General features: G+C 44.6%; 3 protein-coding genes across 3 annotated transcripts; 2 read left to right on the forward strand and 1 right to left on the reverse strand.

Annotated features, from left to right (window-relative positions):
- The first annotated feature begins 341 nt into the window (after positions 1 to 341).
- timd4 (T cell immunoglobulin and mucin domain containing 4) lies at positions 342 to 4,875 on the forward strand. The gene is made up of 8 exons (XM_080483781.1): positions 342 to 435; positions 699 to 877; positions 962 to 1,124; positions 1,247 to 1,369; positions 1,451 to 1,524; positions 4,039 to 4,150; positions 4,391 to 4,424; positions 4,753 to 4,875. Exons 1-8 carry the CDS (start codon positions 375 to 377, stop codon positions 4,835 to 4,837), a joined length of 831 nt encoding a protein of 276 aa, XP_080339907.1. The 5' UTR covers positions 342 to 374; the 3' UTR covers positions 4,838 to 4,875.
- A 3,765-nt stretch (positions 4,876 to 8,640) lies between these two features.
- On the forward strand, positions 8,641 to 12,588 carry LOC308121532 (uncharacterized protein). Its single transcript, XM_080482804.1, has 7 exons — positions 8,641 to 8,759; positions 9,599 to 9,631; positions 10,175 to 10,235; positions 10,954 to 11,912; positions 11,991 to 12,126; positions 12,289 to 12,400; positions 12,482 to 12,588. The coding sequence occupies exons 1-6, from the start codon at positions 8,723 to 8,725 to the stop codon at positions 12,395 to 12,397; spliced, it is 1,335 nt and encodes a 444-aa protein (XP_080338930.1). The 5' UTR covers positions 8,641 to 8,722; the 3' UTR covers positions 12,398 to 12,400; positions 12,482 to 12,588.
- Positions 12,589 to 16,926: 4,338 nt separating this feature from the next.
- LOC308122323 (early growth response protein 1-like) lies at positions 16,927 to 20,318 on the reverse strand. Its single transcript, XM_080484081.1, has 2 exons — positions 19,799 to 20,318; positions 16,927 to 18,515 (listed from the first exon to the last, which is right to left on the reverse strand). The coding sequence occupies exons 1-2, from the start codon at positions 20,010 to 20,012 to the stop codon at positions 17,374 to 17,376; spliced, it is 1,356 nt and encodes a 451-aa protein (XP_080340207.1). The 5' UTR covers positions 20,013 to 20,318; the 3' UTR covers positions 16,927 to 17,373.
- Between the last annotated feature and the right edge of the window lie 3,386 nt (positions 20,319 to 23,704).

The raw sequence follows: 23,704 nt of genomic DNA on the forward strand, positions 1-23,704 counted from the left end.
CAGCAAAAGCAAAGTAACTGAGTTACTCAGAGGATGTAACTCAGAGTTACATCCTCACAGAGATCTCAGAGCGTTCATCCTGATGAATGGACCTGTGATGGACACTTCATGAAAACTGGGAAACACAGCTCATATTCAGACTCCATCTCACACACACACACACACACACACACACACACACACACACACACACACACACACACACACACACACACGCAACCCCGGGGTACCCGGCCCCTCCCCCTTCTTCCGTCACAGACCCACAGTGTTCTGTTGTTGTCACCCAACTGGACAGTGATACACCCACCCACACACACAAACACACACAAACACACACACACAGACAGACAGACGGACATACATCCACATGCAGCATGGCCACCGCATCGTCTCAAACGCCTTGGACCTTCATCACCGTCCTCTTCATCCTGTCAGGTGAGACAGACACGCACACACACACTCACACACACACACACACACACACACACACACACACACACACACACACACACACACACACACACACACACACACACACACACACACACACACACACAGAGCTGCCGTTAGTTTGGACTCCATGATGTTTTTCTGTCTCTCATTTGTTCTTTGTTGTCACGTAAACTGTTGAAGTGAATATAGATGATTTTGATATTTTACCGCAACTTTCATCTGTGTGTGTGTGTGTGTGTTTGCAGCTGGCCCCCCCTCCCCCGTGGCGCCCTTCAAGGTGATGGAGGGGGGCGTGGCCTCTCTGTCGTGTCAGTACTCTGTGGAGCGTTTCGGGCTGAGCCGGGTGTGTTGGGGTCGCGGCTGTGGCACCTTCTGGTGCAGTAACATCCTGGTACAGACGGACGAGCACGGCGTCGTCTCCAAGGTCTGCCGACCCGCAGAGGTCGTCGCTGCGTTCTGATTGGACCGTCACTGACTGCGTGTGTTTGTGTGTGTGTGTGTGGGGCAGGTGGAGGAGCGGTACCGGCTGACGGGTGATGTGCTGGACGGGCAGATGGACCTGGACATCCTGAACGTGAGGCGGACGGACAGCGGCCCGTACTGCTGCAGGGTCGACGTGGACGGGATCTTCAACGACAAGAAAATCATCATGAACCTGAGAGTAGTCAAAGGTGAGGAGCCTGAGGCACAGACGGCAACAATAAGACACACAAACAACCACACAAGAGACAAAGAACAAGACATACAAAATGTTTGAATTCTCAGAATTGAGTTGAACTGTTTGCCTTCATAGGGCCATACGTCACTACGCCTCATACAACAACAACAACAACAACAACAACAACAACGGCGGCAACAACGACCACGTCAGTCACAGCGGCGACCGAGCGAGCTCCGGAGCCCCCGGCCTCCACAGGTGAGATGATGAGCACAGTCTGCCAGCACCGAGCTCCAGGAGGCAGCGACTGAGCCTCGCCGGCTTTGTGTCTCCTCGCAGTGAACTGGAAACTCCTGCTGTCGTCTCAGCTGGACATCCTGAGGAGGAACTCCTCCCTGCAGCACTCCGACACTGTGAGTTACTGGACCTCCTCCTCCGCCGTCGTCAGCCACCGTCCGCACCTCCACACACAGCCTCAAAGACACACGGGCTACAAAGAGACACAAACGTACTGTATATGAGACACAAAACAACCATATAGAGACGCAAATCAATATTGAAAAGACACAAAACAACCAAAGAAAGACACTGAATCACCCAAAAGCGACACAATAACCACAGGAAGACAAGCAACAAGCATAAACAGACACAGAATAACCATAAAGAGTCACAAAACTACGACAAATAGATACAAATCAACTGCAAAGAGGCAAAAAACTTGAAGGCTCGAAAGTAAACAATTACAAATACATAATAGAGTGACACAGACAACTTATCTGTACCAGTGGGCTCTGAATCATCTTCTATATGCTTGGTTCTTCCTCTGGGAACAGGAAGTAGGTTGGATCCAGAACACCTGAGACGTCTCGATGGCTCATGACGTAAAAGAAGAGCTGAGATGTTGCAGACCAACAGTTTTATTTCAACACGTCTGAAAAACAGGAGCATGCAAAAGCCGTACGGAATGCAGAGACCCAGACGACATGGTCCATCGTCTTGGTCCTTTTGGTCTTTGGACGACGGGATCGGTTCAGTGCTGTGCCGCAGATGTCTGAGAGAAAGACTGGATTTCTTAACCACAACTAGAATTTTTCAACAATTTTATCCACAAATGGAAGATTTGATCAGGGTCTGTTTCAAAACAGCACTTTTCAAGGATTGTGAAACTAAATCCCAAAACAATCTGTAAGATCTCTGATGTCAGTCTGGAACCGTTTTAAAGATCCAGGTTGGCATGAGAATGAAGAAAGTGGAAGTTGTATCACGTCCTCAAGGTGAGCCTGGTTTACTGGAGCTGGACGTGTCCTGCTGTCTGAACTGCGACAACCAGTGTTGGTCAAGTTATTTGGAAATAGAAATTAGTTACTGATTACTTCCCGGAGAAAGAAATCTTGTTCCTTTACTGATTACTTATTTTCAAATGTAGTTAGTTACTCTACTTCAGTTACTTTTAGTTATTTTTAATGTGAAGCGATAGGCCTTTCAGCCTCATTCTATTCCTTCTGCAAATTCCATCAAAGAAAATTGTTGAACATTTAAACCTATTTTCTGCACCTTATTTTAATGAAATAAGCAAGAATTTCTTCTGTTAATATATGTTGTTTTCATATTCCCACACAAAATAAAGAGTATTTGTGTATGTACTCCTTCATACCAATAGATAAATGAAGGCAATAAATACAACTGAAGTGAAAGTCTCTCCTGTACTGTATTCCAAATTATTAACATTTACATGTGCTCAGTGTATTTGCACCTGTGTTTCCGGGTTACGGCCTCAGAGGCTCACCTGGTGGATTTGATGTAGGATCTGCAGCGCGCATGTCAGTGGGGGGGTCCAGGGGTATCGTGGGGAGGTCCGGGGGTAAGGTTGGGGGGGGGTCCGGGGGTAAAGTGGGGAGGTCCGGGGGTAAGAGCTAGGGGGGTCCGGGGGTAACATGGGGATGTCCGGGGGTAAGGTTGTGGGGGTCCGGGGGTAAGGTGTGTGTGTGTGGGGGGGGGAGGGGGGTCCGGGGGTAATGTGAGGATGTCCGGGGGTAAGATAGGGGGGTCCGGGGGTAAGGTGGGGGGGGTTCGGGGGTAACGTGGGGATGTCCGGGGGTAAGGTTGTGGGGGTCCGGGGGTAAAGTGAGGAGGTCCGGGGGTAAGGTGGGGGCGTCCGGGGGTAAGATTGTGGGGGTCCGCGGATAAAGTGGGGAGGTCCGTGGGTAAGATAGGGGTGTCCAGGGGTAAGGTTGTGGGGGTCTGGGGGTAAGGTGGGGGCGTCCGGGGGTAAGGTGGGGGATGGCGGGGCTCGTCTGGGGTTTTCTCACCGAGTCTCATTTTCCTGTGCTGCTTGCTCAGATTTAAGGTGGAATTTCTTAGATCAAGGTTTCCTTCCAGGCAGAGTGACAGTGGACGCTAATGTTTTTGTCTCTTTTTGCTGAGTCAAAGTAATGTCGGTATTTTCGGGCATTAAACGCTGCAGGTCTTGTTCTCTCCTGCGCTCCTGTTGATCACGACTCGTCTCCGTTGTCATGCTGTGTAGTAATGCATTACTGCCCATTAGTACGACACACATGTTGTACCTGGTCACCTGGACTCCAAACAACGACCAACAAACAGGCCCTTAACCTGTTTATATGACAACAACTTCAAGTGAAAATGTAAAAGTTTAAACTAAATAGTTGTTCTGCACATGCTCAGTAGAAGTACAATAGGAACAACGTGGTCCATAGTCTCCTGGGACTTGGTAGTTGTATAGTTGACAGTAAAAACAATCGAAATTGTTCGTCTCTGCTTAACAACAATGTGTACTCGCCATGTATGTGTGATTTCATCAAAAACAAACAACACCACCCTCTAGTGACCCACCAAACATGCTAACTACATCATTTTGAGAACGATGCCATCTAAACGTGACCCCCCCCCCCCCCCCCCCCCCCCCTCAGGTGGAGGACTCTCTTCCTTCAGTCTCTCTTCAGATCAACGTTCCCATCCTCTCTCTGTCGCTCAGCGTCTTCTTCATCTTGACTGGAGTCTTCCTCCTGATGGCCTTCAAGCGTACGTCACCTCCTCTGATGTTTTCTCACACACACACACACACACACACACACACACACACACACACACACACACACACACACACACACACACACACACACACACACACACACACACACACACACACACACACACACACACACACACAGCAACTCATTGCCTTCCAGGAGCAGCGTGTCTGGTCCCAGGACAGTTGCTGATTGATTCATTGATCATGTGTGCTCTTGCTCCGTGCTGCAGGTGGACTTTATAGAAGAGCTTTAAAGATGGGCTGGTAAGTTTGTCTCTGTTTGCTACTGAAATATGTTTTTCTACCTGAATAGTCAGTGACTGAAACTGCGCACATAGTCTCTGGTTGATATAACAATTCTTCAAAGCATCTCTGGAGTTCCACAGAGAACTATCCTGGAACCACTGTAGATTTGATTGACAACAAAGACTCCAACCCGGCATTATTTACATCCCCTTTACATCCCCTCTGTTGTTGAAAAGTCAGACAACAGTTTGAAAAGGAAATTGTGTTAAAATGTCAAATTTTGTCAAACTGCAGTGTGAAAACAGGCTCAGGTTCAGTCTGAGCGAGTTTTGTTTTTCTTTTCCAGTTTCTCATCTGCGGAGCCTCCTCACATCATCTATGAGATCCGGATGAGGAGGCCGGTGCAGGAGAACATCTACACTCTGGAGTGAAGTACTTGTTGGACCACAATTAAAATATCTGACTTTTCACACGTTGTCTTTGTACTATTTTCATAGATTTTCAGTGTTTTGAGTTCAGTGGTCAGACAGGAGACCGCCTTCTGAAATGTTCAAATCCCACTGTGATCACAGGTATCTTGACTGTTCTTCACATTCCTCAGGATGTAAGTGATGTGGTGTGAACGTCTAAAGCCAAGTTAAAGCAGGTCTAAAACCAGGACCGGACTAATCTAAAAGTAGACTGGTGTAAATCCAAAGTGAAACTGGTTTTTACACGTTTTAAACCAGGCCTAAAACTATCGTGAAACTTGTGTAAAACCAGGGCATAACTAGTGTAAAGCCAGAGTAAAATTAGTCTACCTCAATAGTAGAACTAGTCTAAAACCTGAATAAAACTAGTGTAAAACCAGAGTGAAACAAGTCTTCACCAGTTTAAAACAAGTGCAAAACCTGGGCAAAATGGGTCCTAACCAGTTTAAAATCCAGGGTAAAACTAATCTAAACCCACGGTAACGCTAGTTTAAAACCAGGGTAAGACTAGTGTAAAACCTGAGGGGAACTAGTCTTAACCTATTTTAAACCTGGGCAAAAAGTGTTTAAAAAAGACTCAAGTTTTAAAACTCGAGTTCTCTGCAGTGTTGGAAGAGGCCTGGGGGGACTTCTAGAAAGACACAAACATCGTGATGCTTGTTTATGTAAAACGGTCAAATGGAGATTGTAAATATGAGTAACCCAGAAAGCTTCGAGCAATCACTTCACTCTTTCAGCTTTTTGCAGGCTGTTGCAAAAGTCAATATTTCAGTTCCATTTGAAATATAAACACGTAATATGTTGACTCAGCCTGAACGCCGACGGAAGACAGACCTTCATCCTCGCAACTGCACACTGTCACTTCAAGTCTGACAGAGAATTTCAGAACAAGAGAGTTTCAATCAAGAAAAGAGACAACAGGCCAAAGAATGGCCAAAAGGTCCCCAACTAGATGATCTAGATGGAGTGACTCAAGATGAGTGGAATTGTAATTATTCATACAGGTTACAGTACAATGCTGGTCAAAAGCCTGAAGCAAGTAACCAAAACTGATCTAATCAATATCAAGTGCTGAAAGGACAGTCCAGTACCAATGTAGAACCAGTCAGGAAGTAGTGAAAATTAATCTAAAACCAGTCCATTAGTAGTCCAAAACCAAAGTTAGAATAAGTCTGAGTTTGATCTAAAACTAGTCCACTGGTAGTCTAAAACTAGTTAAGGAGTAGTAAAAAGAAGCAGACAATGACTTCGTTGCTGATATATCACAGAAACCACACAGAGCCGAAGACTTCCAGTTGCACCACTAGATGAGCCTGAGCAGCACTTACATCTGTGGGACCTTTTATAGACGGTGTGTGCTTTTCCTAATCATGTCCAATCAACTGATTTTACCAAAGGTGGACTCCAATTCAGCTGCAGAAACATCTATAGTATGGTGAGTGGAAACAGGATGCACCGGAGCTCAATTTTCAGCTTCGTGGCGATGGCTGTGAATACTTATGTACGTGCGATTTCTTAGGTTTTTTTATTTTTAATATATTTGCACAAATACAACATTTTTTAAAAACTTTTTTCACGTTTTCATTATGGGGTGTTGTGTGTAGAACTTTGAGGAAGAAATAAAGAACGTAATCTATTTTGGAATAAGGCTGGAACAAAACAAAACGTGGAAAAAGCAAAACGCTGTGAATGTGTTCCGGATGCACTGTACTAAAAAATCCATACGGCAACCAAGGCCCACAAGCCACCAGGCCGGGACTGGACAAGACCCAGCGTCAGAGACCAGGACGGGACCCAAATGCAAACTCGAACACCAAAGAGGAGCTCAAAAGAGTTTATTAAGAAGTCTCAGCGAGGCAGCAAACATGCATGCAAGCATGTAAAGTAGGGTAGGCGGATATTTACGTCACAATTCATGACGTTGTGTTTTCTTCCAGGATTCTGATTGGCTATCATGGCTTCATGCTTCTTGCTACACTGCCCCCTACAGGTTTGGCTGCTCATAGCAGCTCTGAACCAGGTTTATATGTGGGTCAGTGTAAATAAAGATTTTTTTTTTTTTTAAAGGTAGAGGGAGAAATGTCAGTTTTTGTAAAAAAAAAAACAGATACGTGTAAACGTGGCCTCAGACACATTGGGAGTGCTGACACCCAGAGCTCCCGGGCCGAGCAGGCCAGAGAAGTCGTCCAAAACCACAGTCTGAAATGAACAAGTCCTAACAAGTTCACAGCCAGGCTAGAATCAGTCTTAAACCAGTCGAGAACAAGACAATCTATTTAAAACTGGTCTTAGGTCAGAATCCCTGACTGACCTCAGTCCTGGTGATTCCCCCATCCAGGAGCTCCTCTCTCACTGTGATGACACAGAGCAGTGCTCAGCTGATCAGCAGTTAGTGTAACGTGGCTGTAGCCAGGAGGGTTTGAGTTCTGCTCACTGTTTGAAGATACCCGAGGGGAGGGCGAGTCTCAAAAAGGTCTGAAAGCAGACTGAAACTGTACCTGAGTTCATATGAACTGAGCTCTCAGAAGCCGAGCTCAGACGTGGACGTCACACAAAGTGGAAATTAAAAACAATCCCTTCATATTAAGGTGTAGTTTCCAAACATATTCCAGACTTAACATTTTATATATATATATATAAAAATATATATATATATTTTTTTTTTACAAAAAATCAAGCAATTAACAGATTATGTTAAGGAGCAGCTATTTTCTGTTAAAAGCAATTAAAAAATCATGCAAATGTACATCTTACATCAGATATTAAAAGTAAAACGTTCCTGCTTACTGAAAATAAACTTTTTTTATAAAAAGGTTCTTCAAAAGTCTGTAGAAACTCAGTGAAGGTCCTCCTCCTGATAGCGGAAGCTTCTCACCCCGAACAACACACGGCGGAGAAGCAGAGGAAACTGGTTTATGTTACGCCAACGACAAGTGAAACCAAGGAAATGTGAGACAAAACAGAAACATTAACAGAAGTGATGGTGAAACCCTTTTCTTTTAAATTTCTTCATAATGTCAAACTGTTTCCAAGTTATTTGAATCTGTGATTCAACGCCCGTCGCTTTTAGAAGCGGAGATCCCACATGAGGATGAACATGACCCTGTCCCAGTGTCTAGAGGACATGTTGCTACCATCAAACACAAAATGGGGTTATACTTTAAATCCTTAACCGTCCCAGGTTAAACATCTGATGGGTTTTATTGGGAATATAATTACATTTTTATGAGGTTTGACAAACTTTAATAATAATAATAATGCATCGGTTTTATATTGCGCTTTCCTTTACACTGCATTATTCATTCACTCCACACTGGATGGTGGTAAACTACGTATGTAGCCACGGCTGCCCTGGGGCAGACTGAGGGAAGCGAGGCTGCCATTTTACACCATCAGCCCCTCCGACCACCACCAACCACTCGCTCTCACACTGCACACACACAGGCAGTTTGGGGTTCAGTGTCTTGCCCAAGGACACTTTGGCATGTAGGCAGGTAGAGATGGGAATTGAACCTGGGAGACGACTGCTCTACCAGCTTAGCTTCCTATGTTTCCTTTTCACATTCCATGGTGCCCCAAATTTTTGGGGGATGTGGCGTAGTACATTGCCGTGTTCACAAACGAATGTATACAGTACAAAAAATGTAGGCAGCAGATGAGAACAGAGTACATTTGTCATCATTGGCCCTCCGGTGCGTAATCTTGTTCAAACAACTTTGTTCTCTCGTCTCAATATATTTGTATAACAAAACATGTTGTTGGCTGAAGACGAAGGAAGAGTCACAGTAGCAGCCTTGAAACGAGCAGCAGCACAAATCCAGCCCAGGAATCGAACTATCAACTGAGATGGTCCTCGTGAAGCTGACCCTTGTGAAGCTGGCCAGTGAGTACACGTCTCATTAACACCTGCAGACAAAACTGAGGGCTGATCTTCCCCAGACCACAAGGCAAGCCTGTTAGGTTTCAGAGTTTTCTGGAGGTTCGCAGCCGGTTTCAAATGTCAGACACTTTAATGAAACAACAGAAACTTGTTTAGAAAACAGGGTAAAACTAGTCTAAAACCCAAGTTAAACTACTGTTAAAACAGAGTTAAAGGTTTCTAAAGCAGAATAAAACTACTTTAAAGACAGAGTTAAAGGTTTCTAAAGCAGAATAAATCTAGTTTGGTTTGAAACCAGTGTAAAACTAGTTTAAAACCAGAGTAAATATACTTTTTTCTTGAATTGGTCTGTTCTTAAACCATTTTTGAATGGTTCTTGAATTGTTCTTGGACTGTTCCTAAACTGTTCTTGAACCATTCTTCAACTGTTCTTCGACCATTCTTGAATCATTCTTGGAAAAGTCCTGGACTGTTCTTGAACCGTTTTTGAATGGTTCTTGGACCGGTCCAAGACGGTTCTTGAACTGTGTTGGACCTAACTTGGACTGTTATGTTCTTGGACTGTCCTTGAGCCGTTTTGGGATGGTTCTTGACTGGTCGGTTCTTGACTGGTTTGTGGACCATTTCTGAATCATTCCTGGAGTGTGACTGGTTCCACACGGTTCCTGGACCATTCTTCGACCGTTCTAGGAATGTTCATTAGAGGGTCCTTCGACTCACTGCTGTGAAAAAAAAACCTTTGACTCATGAGCAAAGTCAATATTTGATGAAATCTGCTTGTCATGATGTGTTAATTCTTCCTGGGGAGGAGTTTAACCAGAAACCTTCTGTGTCTTGGTCAGTTGTGGCTGTGCTGGTCCTGCATTCACATTCGGGTGAGTATCCATTAGTTTATCCAGCACAACTCAAAACCAATCATTTCACCCAAAGACTCTGAGAGAGGTTGCTGGTTTCACGCTTTGACAAACCCGACCAGGCTCACCGATCCATCAAATCACATAACGAACATCAACATTATGACGAGACTAAAAAGAGAATGCTCAAAAAATACAAAAAAGTCTTTACAATATATTTGAAAATGATTAAAACAATTAAACAATTTATTTAGCGGCTTTAATATTCTGATTGTGGCATCTCAATATCTTATAGAAGAAGTTATATTTTTCAATTCAAACTGATTTTGGTCATCGAACGAATGAATAAACAGACTTCCATCATGCATTTGCGAAAAACATAAATTTCCCACTCCTTTTCTTGGTCATTTAAAGTGAACAGCATTTTGATTGTGTTTTGTTTTTTTATGTAAACAATTCATCAATGAATCATTTTGCAGTAATTGATCTCAATCCTAACCAGAGCACCTTTGTGTCGTGTTGAATTCTGACATAAACCAAAGCTTTCAATTGTGTGAATTCAAGGTCTTGCTGAACCTGAGTCGGCTTTTCTGCAATCGGCATCACCAGGAGATGAGCTCCAAAGGTAAAAGTCTCTGCTGCATGTGTGTTTCCATACGGTTCGACAAGTTCACCATGTGGTTTCAGCTCTGTAAGGGAAACTCATCCTTCCAGACTTTGGCCTCATTTTCACCGCGCAGTACGCGCCGCTACAGTACGCTACAGCTTTCTATGCGTTTCTAATGACAAATGTGGATGGTACAAAAAGAACCATACCCCAACCGTTGCCATTTTCCCCATCCCCTCCGTTGAGGGGCGCATCGGTACCGGTTCCATAAGGAAGAGCTACATTGCAGCCATCTGCTGATTGGTCAGCAGGACTTGGAGTGAAAATGTTTTCCAAGCTGTGTCACAGAGAACCGAGGCTCACGGCTCCAACAAATGTGTTCCGCGTTGGTCCAGAGTTTGCTGTCGCGTAATAATGTCACATACCTGCGTTGGCATGTGGCTCTTCACCACACCTGTGGTGAAACCATGCATGAGTTAGGTCTGGATGCGCTTTGCATTAACTTACCGTACCATGCTGTGCTCACACAAACAGTGCAATGGAAATGAGGCTATTGTGCAGTTGAAGGTCAAGGGTCTTTCTCAAAGAGCCACAGTTTCAACCTATTGGTAGTAAAAATTAAACCTGTGAACCAAAGAACATAACCTCGCTACTGTAACCTCAAGTCCGCCAGTACCAAGTCCAAAAAAAACCTTTGTTTACGCTTCAAGTCCTTCATCTCTCTTTTCCCACACAGTTATGGAGACAGCATACCAGTACCCACTGACGAGAGGCAATCAACATTTCCCATCAGTGACAAACCAACAACTTCTCCCAGCAAGACACGACCGTCTCCTTGTAAAAAAATAGCCACAGTTTCAAAATGCAAAAAGAAATGTTCCTGCAAAAGTAAGGCACTCATGTGCAAAGAAAAGTGTTTGCTCAAGAAAGGAGAGTGTTGCAGACGCAAGAAGGCAGCAGTAACGTGCAAAAGAAAACCTGACTGTGGATGCGGGTCAATAGGTTCAGGGAAGACCACAGGATCCGGGGGTTGTGGCAGTGCTTCAGCTAGAGGGAGACCACAGTCTTCTACCCCGAGCCGGCCCAGCCCTCCGGCCAGCAAGGCACCTCAACCTTCTGCCCCGAGCCGGCCCAGCCCTCCGGCCAGCAAGGCACCTCAACCTTCTGCCCCGAGCCGGCCCAGCCCTCCGGCCAGCAAGGCACCTCAACCTTCTGCCCCGAGCCGGCCCAGCCCTCCGGCCAGCAAGGCACCTCAACCTTCTGCCCCGAGCTGGCCCCCTGCTGCTGATAGGGAAAAACCACAGCCACCAACCGAAAGCAAACCAACTGTTCCTGTCATGAATCAACCACAGCTGCCAACGACAGGAGGACCTACTCCACCTTATATGATAGGTTCAATCATTAATAACCCACAAGTTTCAATATTTGGTGATGTAACAATTCTATTAACTAAGCAACCAACAGAATCTGCACTGATTTCTATCTCTGGCAGGCAAAATGTTTTCCAAAGTAATAATCCACCTAATTCTCCAAATTATGGTCGTACACTATTCAATCCACATTGCAATCATCAAGCAACTCCTCCTCTGCCCTACGGCCACCCCACCCACACAGCAGTTCCCACCAGCCCCAAAACTGAACCGTCTATATTTGAGGGCGTGATCTGTAGTGGACAACAGGGGCAGCTCCAATGCAGTGAGTCGACCATACATCATGCTCAATTTCGGTGATTCTGCTTTCCTTTATTCAATCGTAACCATTCCTCTTTTCCAGCACAAGGGAAAATCCTCCAGGTGGCGCAAGCTTTGTATGGTCGTCTAAAGGAACATGTCTGCATGAACAAGCAGAACCTTTGGGCAAATAAAAACACCAATTGTGGACTTGATGTAACTATCACTCTGAAAAAGATGTAAGCACAAAACAAACCCGACTCATATTATAAATCATTTTTTAAACCAAGTCATTTTATTCAGAGTCAGTTTTATCGAATGAACTGAGTCATGCTACTTTGAAAATGCTAACACTCTGCTCTCCTCGGGCGGTGGCTGTGACCTCCGCCGGCGTGTCTCAGGTGCGACTTTAAGAAAGTCTGTTACGTCACCGTGACCGACCAAGAGATGGGCGCTGACCCGTGTCCAGGAACCGCCAAGTACCTGACCATAACTGCACGATGTGTCTGAGCGGTGAGAACAGCTTCGTCCAGAGGCCGCCGTGTGTGTGTCCACCGCTAACGTGCTAATAGGGTAACATCCTTGTTTTCTCAGAGTGCGAAGACGCCGACAGCCCCGAACAGGTCGGGTTCTGACTGCATCCGCAGAGTGAACAGAAGCTTCAGAAAATAAAACATGAATAAAATTGAGAGTCGGATGGTGAAATTGAGTCATTTGGTTTCTTCTGTGCCGGCGGCCATGTTGAAATTTGCTTTGAAAAACAAAAAAACTAGAGTTGTTGCTCAAGTTTTAAATAAATTAGGGAGGTTAATGAAAATGACTAAAACATTTGCCTAGTAAGTTTTATATTTTAACAACAGTAAATACATTGAAAGACTAAATAATTAGGCTGAAGGCTGTAAACATTTCCAGTTGCATTTCTATATGAAAGTTCAACATCACTGAATGCTGCAGTACAGAGTGTGCAGAACATTTTAGCGACAACATTATGACAACCACGTGGGCGCCGATCCCCTGAAAAGGTTGAGCACCAGCCCAAACAGAAGGTTAAGATTTAAAAATTGACGGGGCGTTTCTTTTTCGACTGGCGCAGCTATTATAGCCTTTACAATAATAGTATCTCGGCCAGGACACTTCTATTTCAATCGGTGCCGTTTTTATAGTCTTTACGGTAATGGTTTAGTTCAGGGGTGGCCTAACCAGAGACCAAGAGGTACCACGAGATAGTGACTTGTTCCCTCAAGTTATTAATTTGAGGTAACGAGAGATGAGTGTCGTTCCCTCGTGTTATATTTTTTGCACCAATGTCGCCTCCATCCCCGTCTTATTTGCTGTTATGGAGCTTAAAGATCAAATGATACGGACCACATAAGATATTGGTGTTTTCTAACTAAAGCATGTGAATTACAGACGTGTTAAACTCACCTTGATGAGAGGCATTTGGGCATTACATAGTGAATTTCTGCTTCTTTCACTTTATTTCTTGACGTGTCTGAATCAAATGCTTCAACATCGGAGAAGAATGGAGGGGTAGAGTGACAGAACGCTGCTTTAAAATTCATATGTTGCCCTATGAATCAGGCCACGTTTACACATACCCGGGAATTTGAAAAAAACTACGATATTTCTCTGCGTTTCAGTCTTGCAGTTACACATAAATGCAGCTATGACTCACCACAAACGATGATTCCTGAAAACTCCAGCCACAGTGGAAATCTGGATAAACTCCGTGTCTCCGGTGGCGTCTGAAGGGGGGTGGGGCGGATATTTACGTCACATTTCGTGACATCGTGTTTTTTCCCAGGATTCTGGTTGGCTATCATGACTTCATGCTTCTAATTACACTGCCCCCTACAGGTTTGGTATGTGTATAGTAGCTTTTAACCAGGCGTAAATGAGGGTCTGTGTCACTCAAGATTATTTTTTTTTAACTTGTAAATGGACTCACTTATATAGTGCCTTTTAGCTGACAGTGGCGCCAAAGCTTACATTCCCCCATTCACACACACACATTAAACATAGAGGGGGCAACATCAGTTTTTGTAAAAACCCTGGTATGAGTAAACATGGCCTGAGAGTTTTTGAGTGAGCATACACAATATTGTGGGGCAGGGTGAAGTGATAAGTAACGCGTCCATATAAAAATTACATCACACTCACATATAATTACTCTTGCCCTAATTCAGTGGTGACAAAACAGGTCTTTGGGTAAAATTTGTTCCTTGTTATTACAGATCACTGGAGTTTCATTTCTATTACCTTGCTTCAGTTGTAGGAATGCTGTAGCCTCATAGCTGATTAAATTGATCTAAGACCCAAATGCTTTGCTTTCAATGTCAGTCAGTGACTTTCACTGGAACTGTCTCTGCGATGGAGGACTGCCAGAATGAAGGAGCCTGTGAGCCTGAGCTCAGGGCAGCCAAATCCAGGCTCTACAGACAGACAACTTTCCATACATAAATATTTTTGCTACTATAATGCCCCCATAGTCTTCCCTCTGGTAGCACTAAACCTGTGAGGCTCATTAGCTCGTGATAAAAGTGTCAATGTAAAACTGCATTTTGAGACTAAACATAAAGCTCTTGAACAGACTAATCCACTCAAATCTGAGATCACAGTGAACCAGTAGTCTGAGAGTCACATTTGAATTGAATACCCCTGAACTAAACCATTCAGGAATCCTTATGGTATAAAGAATGACACAAGGTTTTCTCATTGCACCACTCAGCGTCCCACCAGTTTAACCTCTAAAGTAAGAGTTTCAAACTTGTACTGCATGCAATACACACGAATTATATGCAATTTAGGAGGAAGTTTTATTCACAGACAGACAGAAAGAAGTCATACTTGATAATCTTATAGAATTAATGACATTCTTTGCCTTCAGTCCCTTCTGGTGACAAATGACCACTTGTCACTGACCTTGTCAATTATCCCTTTTCAAAAACAATGACAAATGACCGGTACAGTATGTGTTTCCGTAGTGTAGTGGTTATCACGTTCGCCTAACACGCGAAAGGTCCCCGGTTCGAGACCGGGCGGAAACAGTTTTTATTCCCTATAGGAAAACCCCTCCTCAGAATCACAATCTGCAAATATTTTATGAACACAGATAAAACCCTCAGTCTTTGTGTATTTTTTGCGGTATTTAACAGTGGCGTTTATTCACAATGTGTTGTCAATGTAAACACAGTTTTCCTCTTCCGGTCTTACCGAAGTCCATCGTAAAGTGTAACTTGTGGAGAGGGTCCGCATTTTTCAGGGTAAAAGGGTGTGATAATTAAAACGCTAGTATGTTTCCACCCGGTTTCGAACCGGGGACCTTTCGCGTGTGAGGCGAACGTGATAACCACTACACTACGGAAACTACATAATAGTTGGAGCAGCGTGAAAGAGATTTCACGTGTGTGTGAATCTTTATTTACTAGATTTGTGAGGACATTGAGAAGCCGGACAGTGTTTACACCAGAGAGTCTTTCGATTCTTCAACGTAATTCCGGAACACATGCGTAAGTTTCCGTAGTGTAGTGGTTATCACGTTCGCCTAACACGCGAAAGGTCCCCGGTTCGAGACCGGGCGGAAACACATGGATTGTTCTTTTTCTTTTTAGGAATATTGTGTTTTACTTTAAAAACATTGTCTTGGACCTGTTTTTTTTCCTGGCACAGACTTAAAAACAGCATCTTGTAGTCTGGGTGTGCCCCCTTGAGGGCCGATGGAGTTTTACACCTTCACTTACTATTTCCAAAACAGGTAGATGGTTTATTTTAATATAGGGTTTGAATGAATAGAGACTACAACAAGCGTGAAAACTCATAAAATTATAAAAAGTAATTCCAAAATTTCCAAAGATATGTTTCCGCCCGGTTTCGAACCGGGGACCTTTCGCGTGTGAGGCGAACGTGATAACCACTACACTACGGAAACTTGCTGATGTTTGTTCATGACAGTTTGGGATATAAACGTCTAAAGGTTCAGGAGCCACAGTAACTTCAGAAAAGTAGCCATATCTAAAAGACCAAGAACAAAGTTAATGCGCCCCCTACTGGCGAGAGGACTATTATATCATATTCCTTTTCTATCAAGCAGTTTCCGTAGTGTAGTGGTTATCACGTTCGCCTAACACGCGAAAGGTCCCCGGTTCGAGACCGGGCGGAAACATGCTTTTTTTCTTTACTTTTGTTGGAATCTCTGTTCACTCACACCTTAAAAAAATACAATTCACAAGTATCTACAGTATAAGCTATAATAATATATATATATATATATATATATATATATAACAAACTAAGCAATGGACGTATAAAAAATGGCAGTGCATCAGGCTACAGTTAAGAAAGACTCCATCAAAAAAAGAAAAGAAAATGAATAAAGAAAAATAGAATGAAAAATGTTGGATTTAGATATAAGAATTGTTTCCGCCCGGTTTCGAACCGGGGACCTTTCGCGTGTGAGGCGAACGTGATAACCACTACACTACGGAAACGTTAGAGGACATCATTTTTCTGTCTGAGCTCTTGCATGTCCTCTTACTCGTCGTTCACCCGTTGCCCACCAGATACTAAAAAATTGCGTGTACCCCGGCAGAATAGTCGAATACTATCAATACCGATGCAAATACTTTCGAATGTTGTACTTGCAAGGCTTCACAAAAAATACACACTCAAAAAATACACACTCATAAACACTCGAATATATAAAGTATATGCCTGTTGTATTTATGATACTCTTCTGAATGTTACTCTCCTAACGTTGTAATGCAGGGGTAAATACTTGTACTCAGTAGTAGTTCACCGCTCCGGTCAGACCGGCAGTCCCGGTCTGTCCGGGCGCCAGTCGGAAGTTCCTTGTATGGGCATCAGGAAGTCCGCCAAAGAGACGGAAGCACCTTATTTGGGCTGTAGCGTTTTTTTTCCCCCCCAACAAAAAGCTGGCTGAGATTCCTGGCCTCTCACACACACACACACACACACACACACACACACACACACACACTAAGCATCTGTAGCTGCAAAGTGGGAAAAAAAAAAATCAAAGTAAAGGTTTAGAAATTTTATTTTCAAAATATAAAATCACACATTATGTGAATATACAAACATCCCAGGACCTACTCAGTAGGTGAAATTCTATGTACACGATTTACATGTAATTATATACAGCATCACATCCACTAGCTAAATTTCTTTATTTAGGACCTGGAGACATGGACATTCAAACCCGTGGAGGGGGCGGGGCTTGGGACATGTGCAAAATGAAGCAAAACATTGTTCTAAAAAATTGACAACGTTTTAATTTTGCTTCCTGAGAGTTTGACTCCTTATGTGTAATCAACACGGAGGGGGCGGGACTTAATGTTGACACAGCCTCTCGAGTGCAATTTCCGCTTCACTTTTAGGGTTCCAGGTTAAGGTAGTGGGCAGGGCCTCGCTGGCCAATCTGGCTATTTGAAGCGTCTTTAAGAAGAGCACCAGTCTGAGGTCAAAGGTCAGCACAGGTTGGAGTTGTGGGGGGAGGGAAGCTCCTGCTGTGGACTCGCCAGGGGTGGCGAGGAGCAGGAGGAGGACGAGTAATACAGGTGGGGGGACGGCGAGGAGGCGTAGATGTACGACAAGGAGGACGCGGAAGACGACGGGGGGGTGAAGCAGGGTGAAGAGGAGCTGTGTGTGGGGGAGGGGTAAGAGGAGCATGGCGAGGAGGTGGGGGGCATGGGGATTGGTGCGGAGGAGGAGCAGGGGGGGCACTCCGACCTCCTCTCCCGCTGTCGCTGGTGGATCTTGGTGTGTCTCTTGCGCTCGTCGCTGCGGGCAAACTTGCGTCCGCACTCACCGCAGGCGAACGGCTTCTCGCCAGTGTGCGTGCGGATGTGCGTGGTCAGGTGGTCGCTGCGGCTGAAGCTGCGCATGCAGATGCGGCACTGGAAGGGCTTCTGGCCCGTGTGCACGCGCACGTGCCGCGTCAGCTCGTCGGAGCGGGAGAAGCGGCGGTCGCAGCCGTCAACCGGGCAGGCGTACGGACGCTCGTGCGGCGGTGTCTTGCACTGCCGGCCGGCGGCGGCCTTCCTGGGCCTGCTGGATTTAGTGAGCTGGGGCTGGACAGCGGCGCTCTGCGGCTGGATCTGGGAGGAGAACGCTTTGATGGTGGAGAGCGGCGTGAGCGGGAGTTGGTGCTGCTGCAGCGGCGGCTTCTGGTCCAGGTCTGAGCTGAGCTCGCCAGCAGGCAGCTGTGGCGGCAGCAGGCAGTCCGGCAGCATGGGGTATGCAGGAGGCGGGGCCTGTGGCAGGAAGGAATTGAGAGCCGGCTGAGAGCTGATGGGTCCGGCGGCAGCGGTGGAGAAGATGGACGCCACGTCAGCGGAGACGCAGCTGAAGCTCGGCTGCACCTGGGAGCACGATGAGGATATTGATGACATCATCGAAGATGGGGGGGCCGGGCTGCACGCCGCGGGGGGCGGAGCCGCCACACTGACCAACCCCGTGAAGAGACTGAGCAGAGGCTCCGCCCACAGGCCGGCGCCACCTGACACTGAGCAGGACGGCTCAAAGGAGAAACGGCCGCTGTACGCCAGAGCGGGGGGGCGAGGCGTGAGAGAGGAGAAGCTCTGCAGGTCTGGGAGGTCCGACAGGGAATCTGAAGGAAGAAGAAGAGGTCAGAGGTCAGAGCTGCTTCATCCTTTGATTGGCTGAAGGGCTGAATGTCGGCATTAAGCCACAGTCGCAGTCGATAGCTAACGAGTTTGAGGCGGCACAGCGATGACAACACTAAGTATTCAGCCGGCTCGGGATTCAAACTACTGATCCAGTTCAAGCGCGATTTCTCTTTCTGCATGTTAGTGCCACCTGGAAACCATTGACTCAGCTAACGTGCTAATGTGTTTTATCTAAAGACACACACACACACACACACACACACACACACACACACACACACACACACACACACACACACACACACACACTTCCAATTTTTTTTTTTTATCCATTTCTCTTCATTTTCTGCATTTTGATTTCCTCTTTTCGTTTAACTAAGCGAGCTACTTGTCATTTCAGTTTTTCCTTCATTAGGTCAGAGTGTGAACATAAGTCATTTGTCTGTTAGAATAACACAGAGCAGCAGGGTTATTACGAGGGGAGTGGTAGAAGGTGCAGGGAGCACTCAGCTGACCTTTAACAAGATTCTTTTTTTTTTTTTTTTTATGTGGCGAGTTAGGAATCTTTCTGCTGCCTCAAGCCTGATGAGACAAACGCCCTAAAGTCACCACAGTAAAATTTTATATGAACCTTCACCACCAGAAGAGACTTTCATAAAACTGACACGATGCTGCTCAGTGTCAACTCCTTTTTTAATTGTAAAATAGTTGAAAATGTACATTGAAAGCTTTTTTTTCCCCCCAGTACATCTTTCAATGTGTTTCAGTTCTTTAAAAACACTGTTTGTTATTTGTGTACTTAACCACTAAAATATTGGCACAAAGCTCACTTTCTCTGCTTTCTAAAGTTTCTACATATCCTGAGTGATATCTGAGAAGAGGTCCTATCTGCAGAATAGCTTATAACTGTTGTCCAAACATGAATTAAGTTATCTTTTATAAAAGACTAATACGACTTGTGAAAATGATGGCTATGCAAGCCAAAATAAATCCGTTTTTGCTCCTTCTACTAAGTCAAAACATCCCATTAGTGCAGCAGATTGATGCATTTACGGGCAAAATAGAGAAAATATATGAAAAGTGCACAAATGCAATTTTCACATAAAACCAATAGAAAGTGCAACGTCTCATATTCAAACATAAATAATCAGATCGCAACCTTTTTTAACTTTATATCAATAAAAAAAAGTGTATTAAATTTTATCTGACTGCATATTATGAGAAAACTCCTGAAGATGTTTCTTCCCCATTTCCCGCTGCTCACCTGTGAACTCCCCGGAATCTGCGCTCAGCAGCCCGGCTCCCTCCGCTGCGGGTCCGCCCAGCAGCGAGCCTCCGGCCGCGGCGCTCTGCAGCAGCAGCTGCAGCTCCTCCAACTTCGAGAATCCGTCCAGCGGGGAGAGGGGCGGCCCGAAGCCGGACAGCGGCTCCGAGATCTGGAGGGTGGACAGCAGCAGCTCCGCTTTGGTGGCTGCCATGTCTCCGGAGTGAGAGAGATCCGAGGCGGGCGTGGAGCTCAGCCGTTTCTTGAGCCGCTCCCGCAGGGGAACCGAGCCGCTCTGCACTCTTGCACCCGGGGAAGAGGCGCTCCAGCCGGACTGACGCTGCTGCTGGGATCGGTGCTGCCCGGGGGAAGCCAACGCTGAGGGGTTAAAGGTCCGGGGTCTCTGGGGATCTCTAGGGTCTCTGGGGACCTCACAGTTGTTTTGGGTTTAGGTTTTTGCGTCATCAACGTAAACAACTGTTTCTTTACCCACGCGGACCGTCGCAACGTGAACTTGAGCTCTGTCAGAACTCAATGAGGATTCCCGGTTTATAAAGACTCCTGCGTGACGTAGGGGGCCCAAATATGGCGCGGAGGAAGCCCATATTTGGTCACAGCAGCGAGCGTGCAGAGCGGGCCGTCCGCAGCTCACCGCGCTCTTTGTGCCGCGCTTTCTGGAGCGTGAACGATCCGGTTCGGTCCAGACCGGGACCCGGTCCAGCTCCGCCGTGCGGGTCTCGTCCTCTACCCCTCCCGAAGCTCGCCCGCCGGGACCCGGTGGACACGGAGCACCGCCAGCCGCCATGACCGGAAACTCCAGCAGACACGTCACAGCTCGGCTGCTCGCGCCGTCCCATGGAGCGCTTCCAGCCGCGTCATCACTTCCTCGGGCCTTATTTGGCCGTTTTCCTGTCAGATTGGTGACCCGAGACCGAGTTACGTTCTGCAGGATCCTGAAATCACCTGGAATCACCTGAAATCCCGAATTCTCTACAGCTGAGTTAAGCCGCGTTTAGAATAAAACAAAAACTCGTCAAACTTTGATCGTGAAACATAATATATGCAGATAGGTGTGATTTAAAGATTATGTAAGATGGCTGAATTTCAAAGTAAATCAAGAACACTGCATGAACTACAAGTATTGGATTCAGGTAATGTCATATCAGAGCTTCAGACACTTTTTTTTTTTCAAATCTGCTTCTTCTGTTCTTGGACTGAGCACGAGAAACTGGTTGTACGAAGTGGTATTACAGTGGCTTGCTGTTATCCGGGATAACTTAGCTGCATTTTTCTAATTTTAAGTCGGTTTTGGATTAAAAATCTCAAGGATTCTCCCCAGACAATCCAGACACCCAGTAAGGCACGGTAGTGGCAACATCATGGTGTGGGAATAGTGCAATAATTGTATGTCTGTGCAAAAAAATCTGTGCAATACTGTCATATTATCCATATTCCAAAGAAATATACTTATGGACACAGAAATAACTGCATAATTATATATATATATATATATATATATATATACATATACACACACACACACATATATATATATATATGTATATGGGGGGGGGTACATGAATGAATGTATGAAACGGATAAAGTATATATAGTTTTCTTTTGCTTCATGGATAAATGAATAAACAGCAGTTGACAGACATCACGTGCTCCATGGAAACCGCGTCGCCGACGCGGTTTCCATGGAGACAGAGCACAAACACGCAAATCCCGCATCTAACGGCAAGACACACACCGGAGAAAATCACCAAAAGTCCTTATTGAGCTGTGAGTAAACCAATGACATGGAAGCTTCCGGATCTGTACATGATGTGAGGAGTTCAGACTTCAGCCTGTTGAAGACATTAAATCTTCGAGGAAGCAGGATTATCGGTTCTTTGAGCCACAAACGATTTTATTGACAGTCTGATTAACGGGACAGACGGCGCGACCGTGAAACGGAGCCAGTTAAGGTCGTTGTCAACTCCTCAGTCAGGAAAGTATCAATAACGTGGACAATAACCAATTTATCTATGAATATTATCTTTATTGACATTAAAAACCTTGTACATTATCGACAATCTAACTATATTTACCCTCTGTGTCATTAATTATTTTATATTTCCAAAGTGTCAATAATCTGATTAATAATAATGAAACGTATCAATAATGTGATTCACCTTCTTAAGTATGAACACTCTATAATGACTTCATAAACGTGGCTTGTGAATTATCAACAATCTAGAGCTTTGTCATCAATAATCTGGATTGGACACTGTGAAACCATCAATAATCTGCTTAATAATGTTCGGAAATATTAATAATGCAGAGATTAATCATCTCAAATGTGAATAATTGCCATATTAACTTGATAAACCTTGTAAATTATCATCAATCTAGCAATTTACCCTCTGTCATTAATAATCTGGATTTTTATATTGCTAAATCATCAATAATCAGATTTTTAATGTTCAAAAACATAAATAATGTTAATATTAACCTTCTCAAGTATGAAGAATCTCTATATTAATGTTATAAACCATGTTAAATATTAACGATGTAGCTCTACGTCATCAATAAGGATTTTAGATTTCTAAAAATCTGCTTATTAAACTTTCTTTGGTGAATGCAATTTTACAAATGTGTTAATTACCCGTACTCTCTACAGTTCATGACATTTTTCCGTCTGTTATAGTATCAATCATGCTTGAAAACGTTGTAAAACACCAACTCAACGTTTATTCAGCTTGTATATCATCAATATTATCAATAATCTTGATTGTTTTTGTGCCTGTTATTATTTTTGTTCCGTTGTTTTTATGGTGCTTAACTGGTCCTGCACTGTTGGGAGCATGGACACACAAAGCACATCAAAACGTTTAGAACATTCAGAAATAGAGTTCGGTGACGTTTCTTAGCGATTCGGCTGAATAAATCTGAATTTCTTCCAGAAAAGCAAACCTCTTGTTAACATTTGCATTTGCATTTATCCATTAACTTAAAGTTATTTCTCCGAGTCACTGAGTGTTACTAGACAAGTTTCTTGTCTGTAAAGCAGCTTTATTACTGAACAGAACTGAGTCGCACACACACACACACACACACACACACACACACACACACACACACACACACACACACACACACACACACACACACACACACACACACACACAGGTCTCCTCACCCTCTCACACCTGACCCGACCCTGTTCTCCACTCAGCCAATCACAGGCCAACTGACTGCGTTCAGGTAAGACAAAAGAATTGGAACCAACACAACATCATCATAAAAACCTTAACATTGCAACAAGAACACAAATGCAGAGATGTTATACGATTTTGGTCATTTTTCTTTTGAAAAGATAGATTGACAGGAAGCCCCGCCCCCATTTTTTGGAGCAAGACCAGGTTTCATTTTTATGTTGAAGCCATGGGGGTGTTGTCGGCAGCTGAAAGTAACCAAAGAGTAACTTGTAATCTAACTTAGTTACTTTTAAAAACAAATAATCAGTGTAGTAACTAAATTACTTTTGAAGGAGTAACTACTAATCAGTAAACAGATTATTTCTTCAAGGTAACTGTGGCAACACTGCTTATATATAACTTAAACTATCAATAATCTGATCAAAATCAACTCAATGTACAGCCGATAAACGAATCATATTGACGTCATATTTCTTTTTTTTTTTTTTTCCTTTGTCCTGTTCGGCAGCTTGGGCCAACAATATGATGTAATTGAGAGCCTTCGGAGTCAGAACAGTTTTTGCTCTTGCAACATGGAGAGACCTGGAGTCTCCTCCTGCTGCTGCTTTATTAGAAGTTGGCATGGCTGCTGTACATGACAGGGGGGGAACGCACAAAGAGAGAGAGAAGAGAAGAGAGGTTGAGGGGAGGGGGGGAGGGGGGG

This window comes from Lipophrys pholis (genome assembly GCF_963383615.2).
Source record: "Lipophrys pholis genome assembly, chromosome: 16".
Taxonomy (NCBI): domain Eukaryota; kingdom Metazoa; phylum Chordata; class Actinopteri; order Blenniiformes; family Blenniidae; genus Lipophrys; species Lipophrys pholis.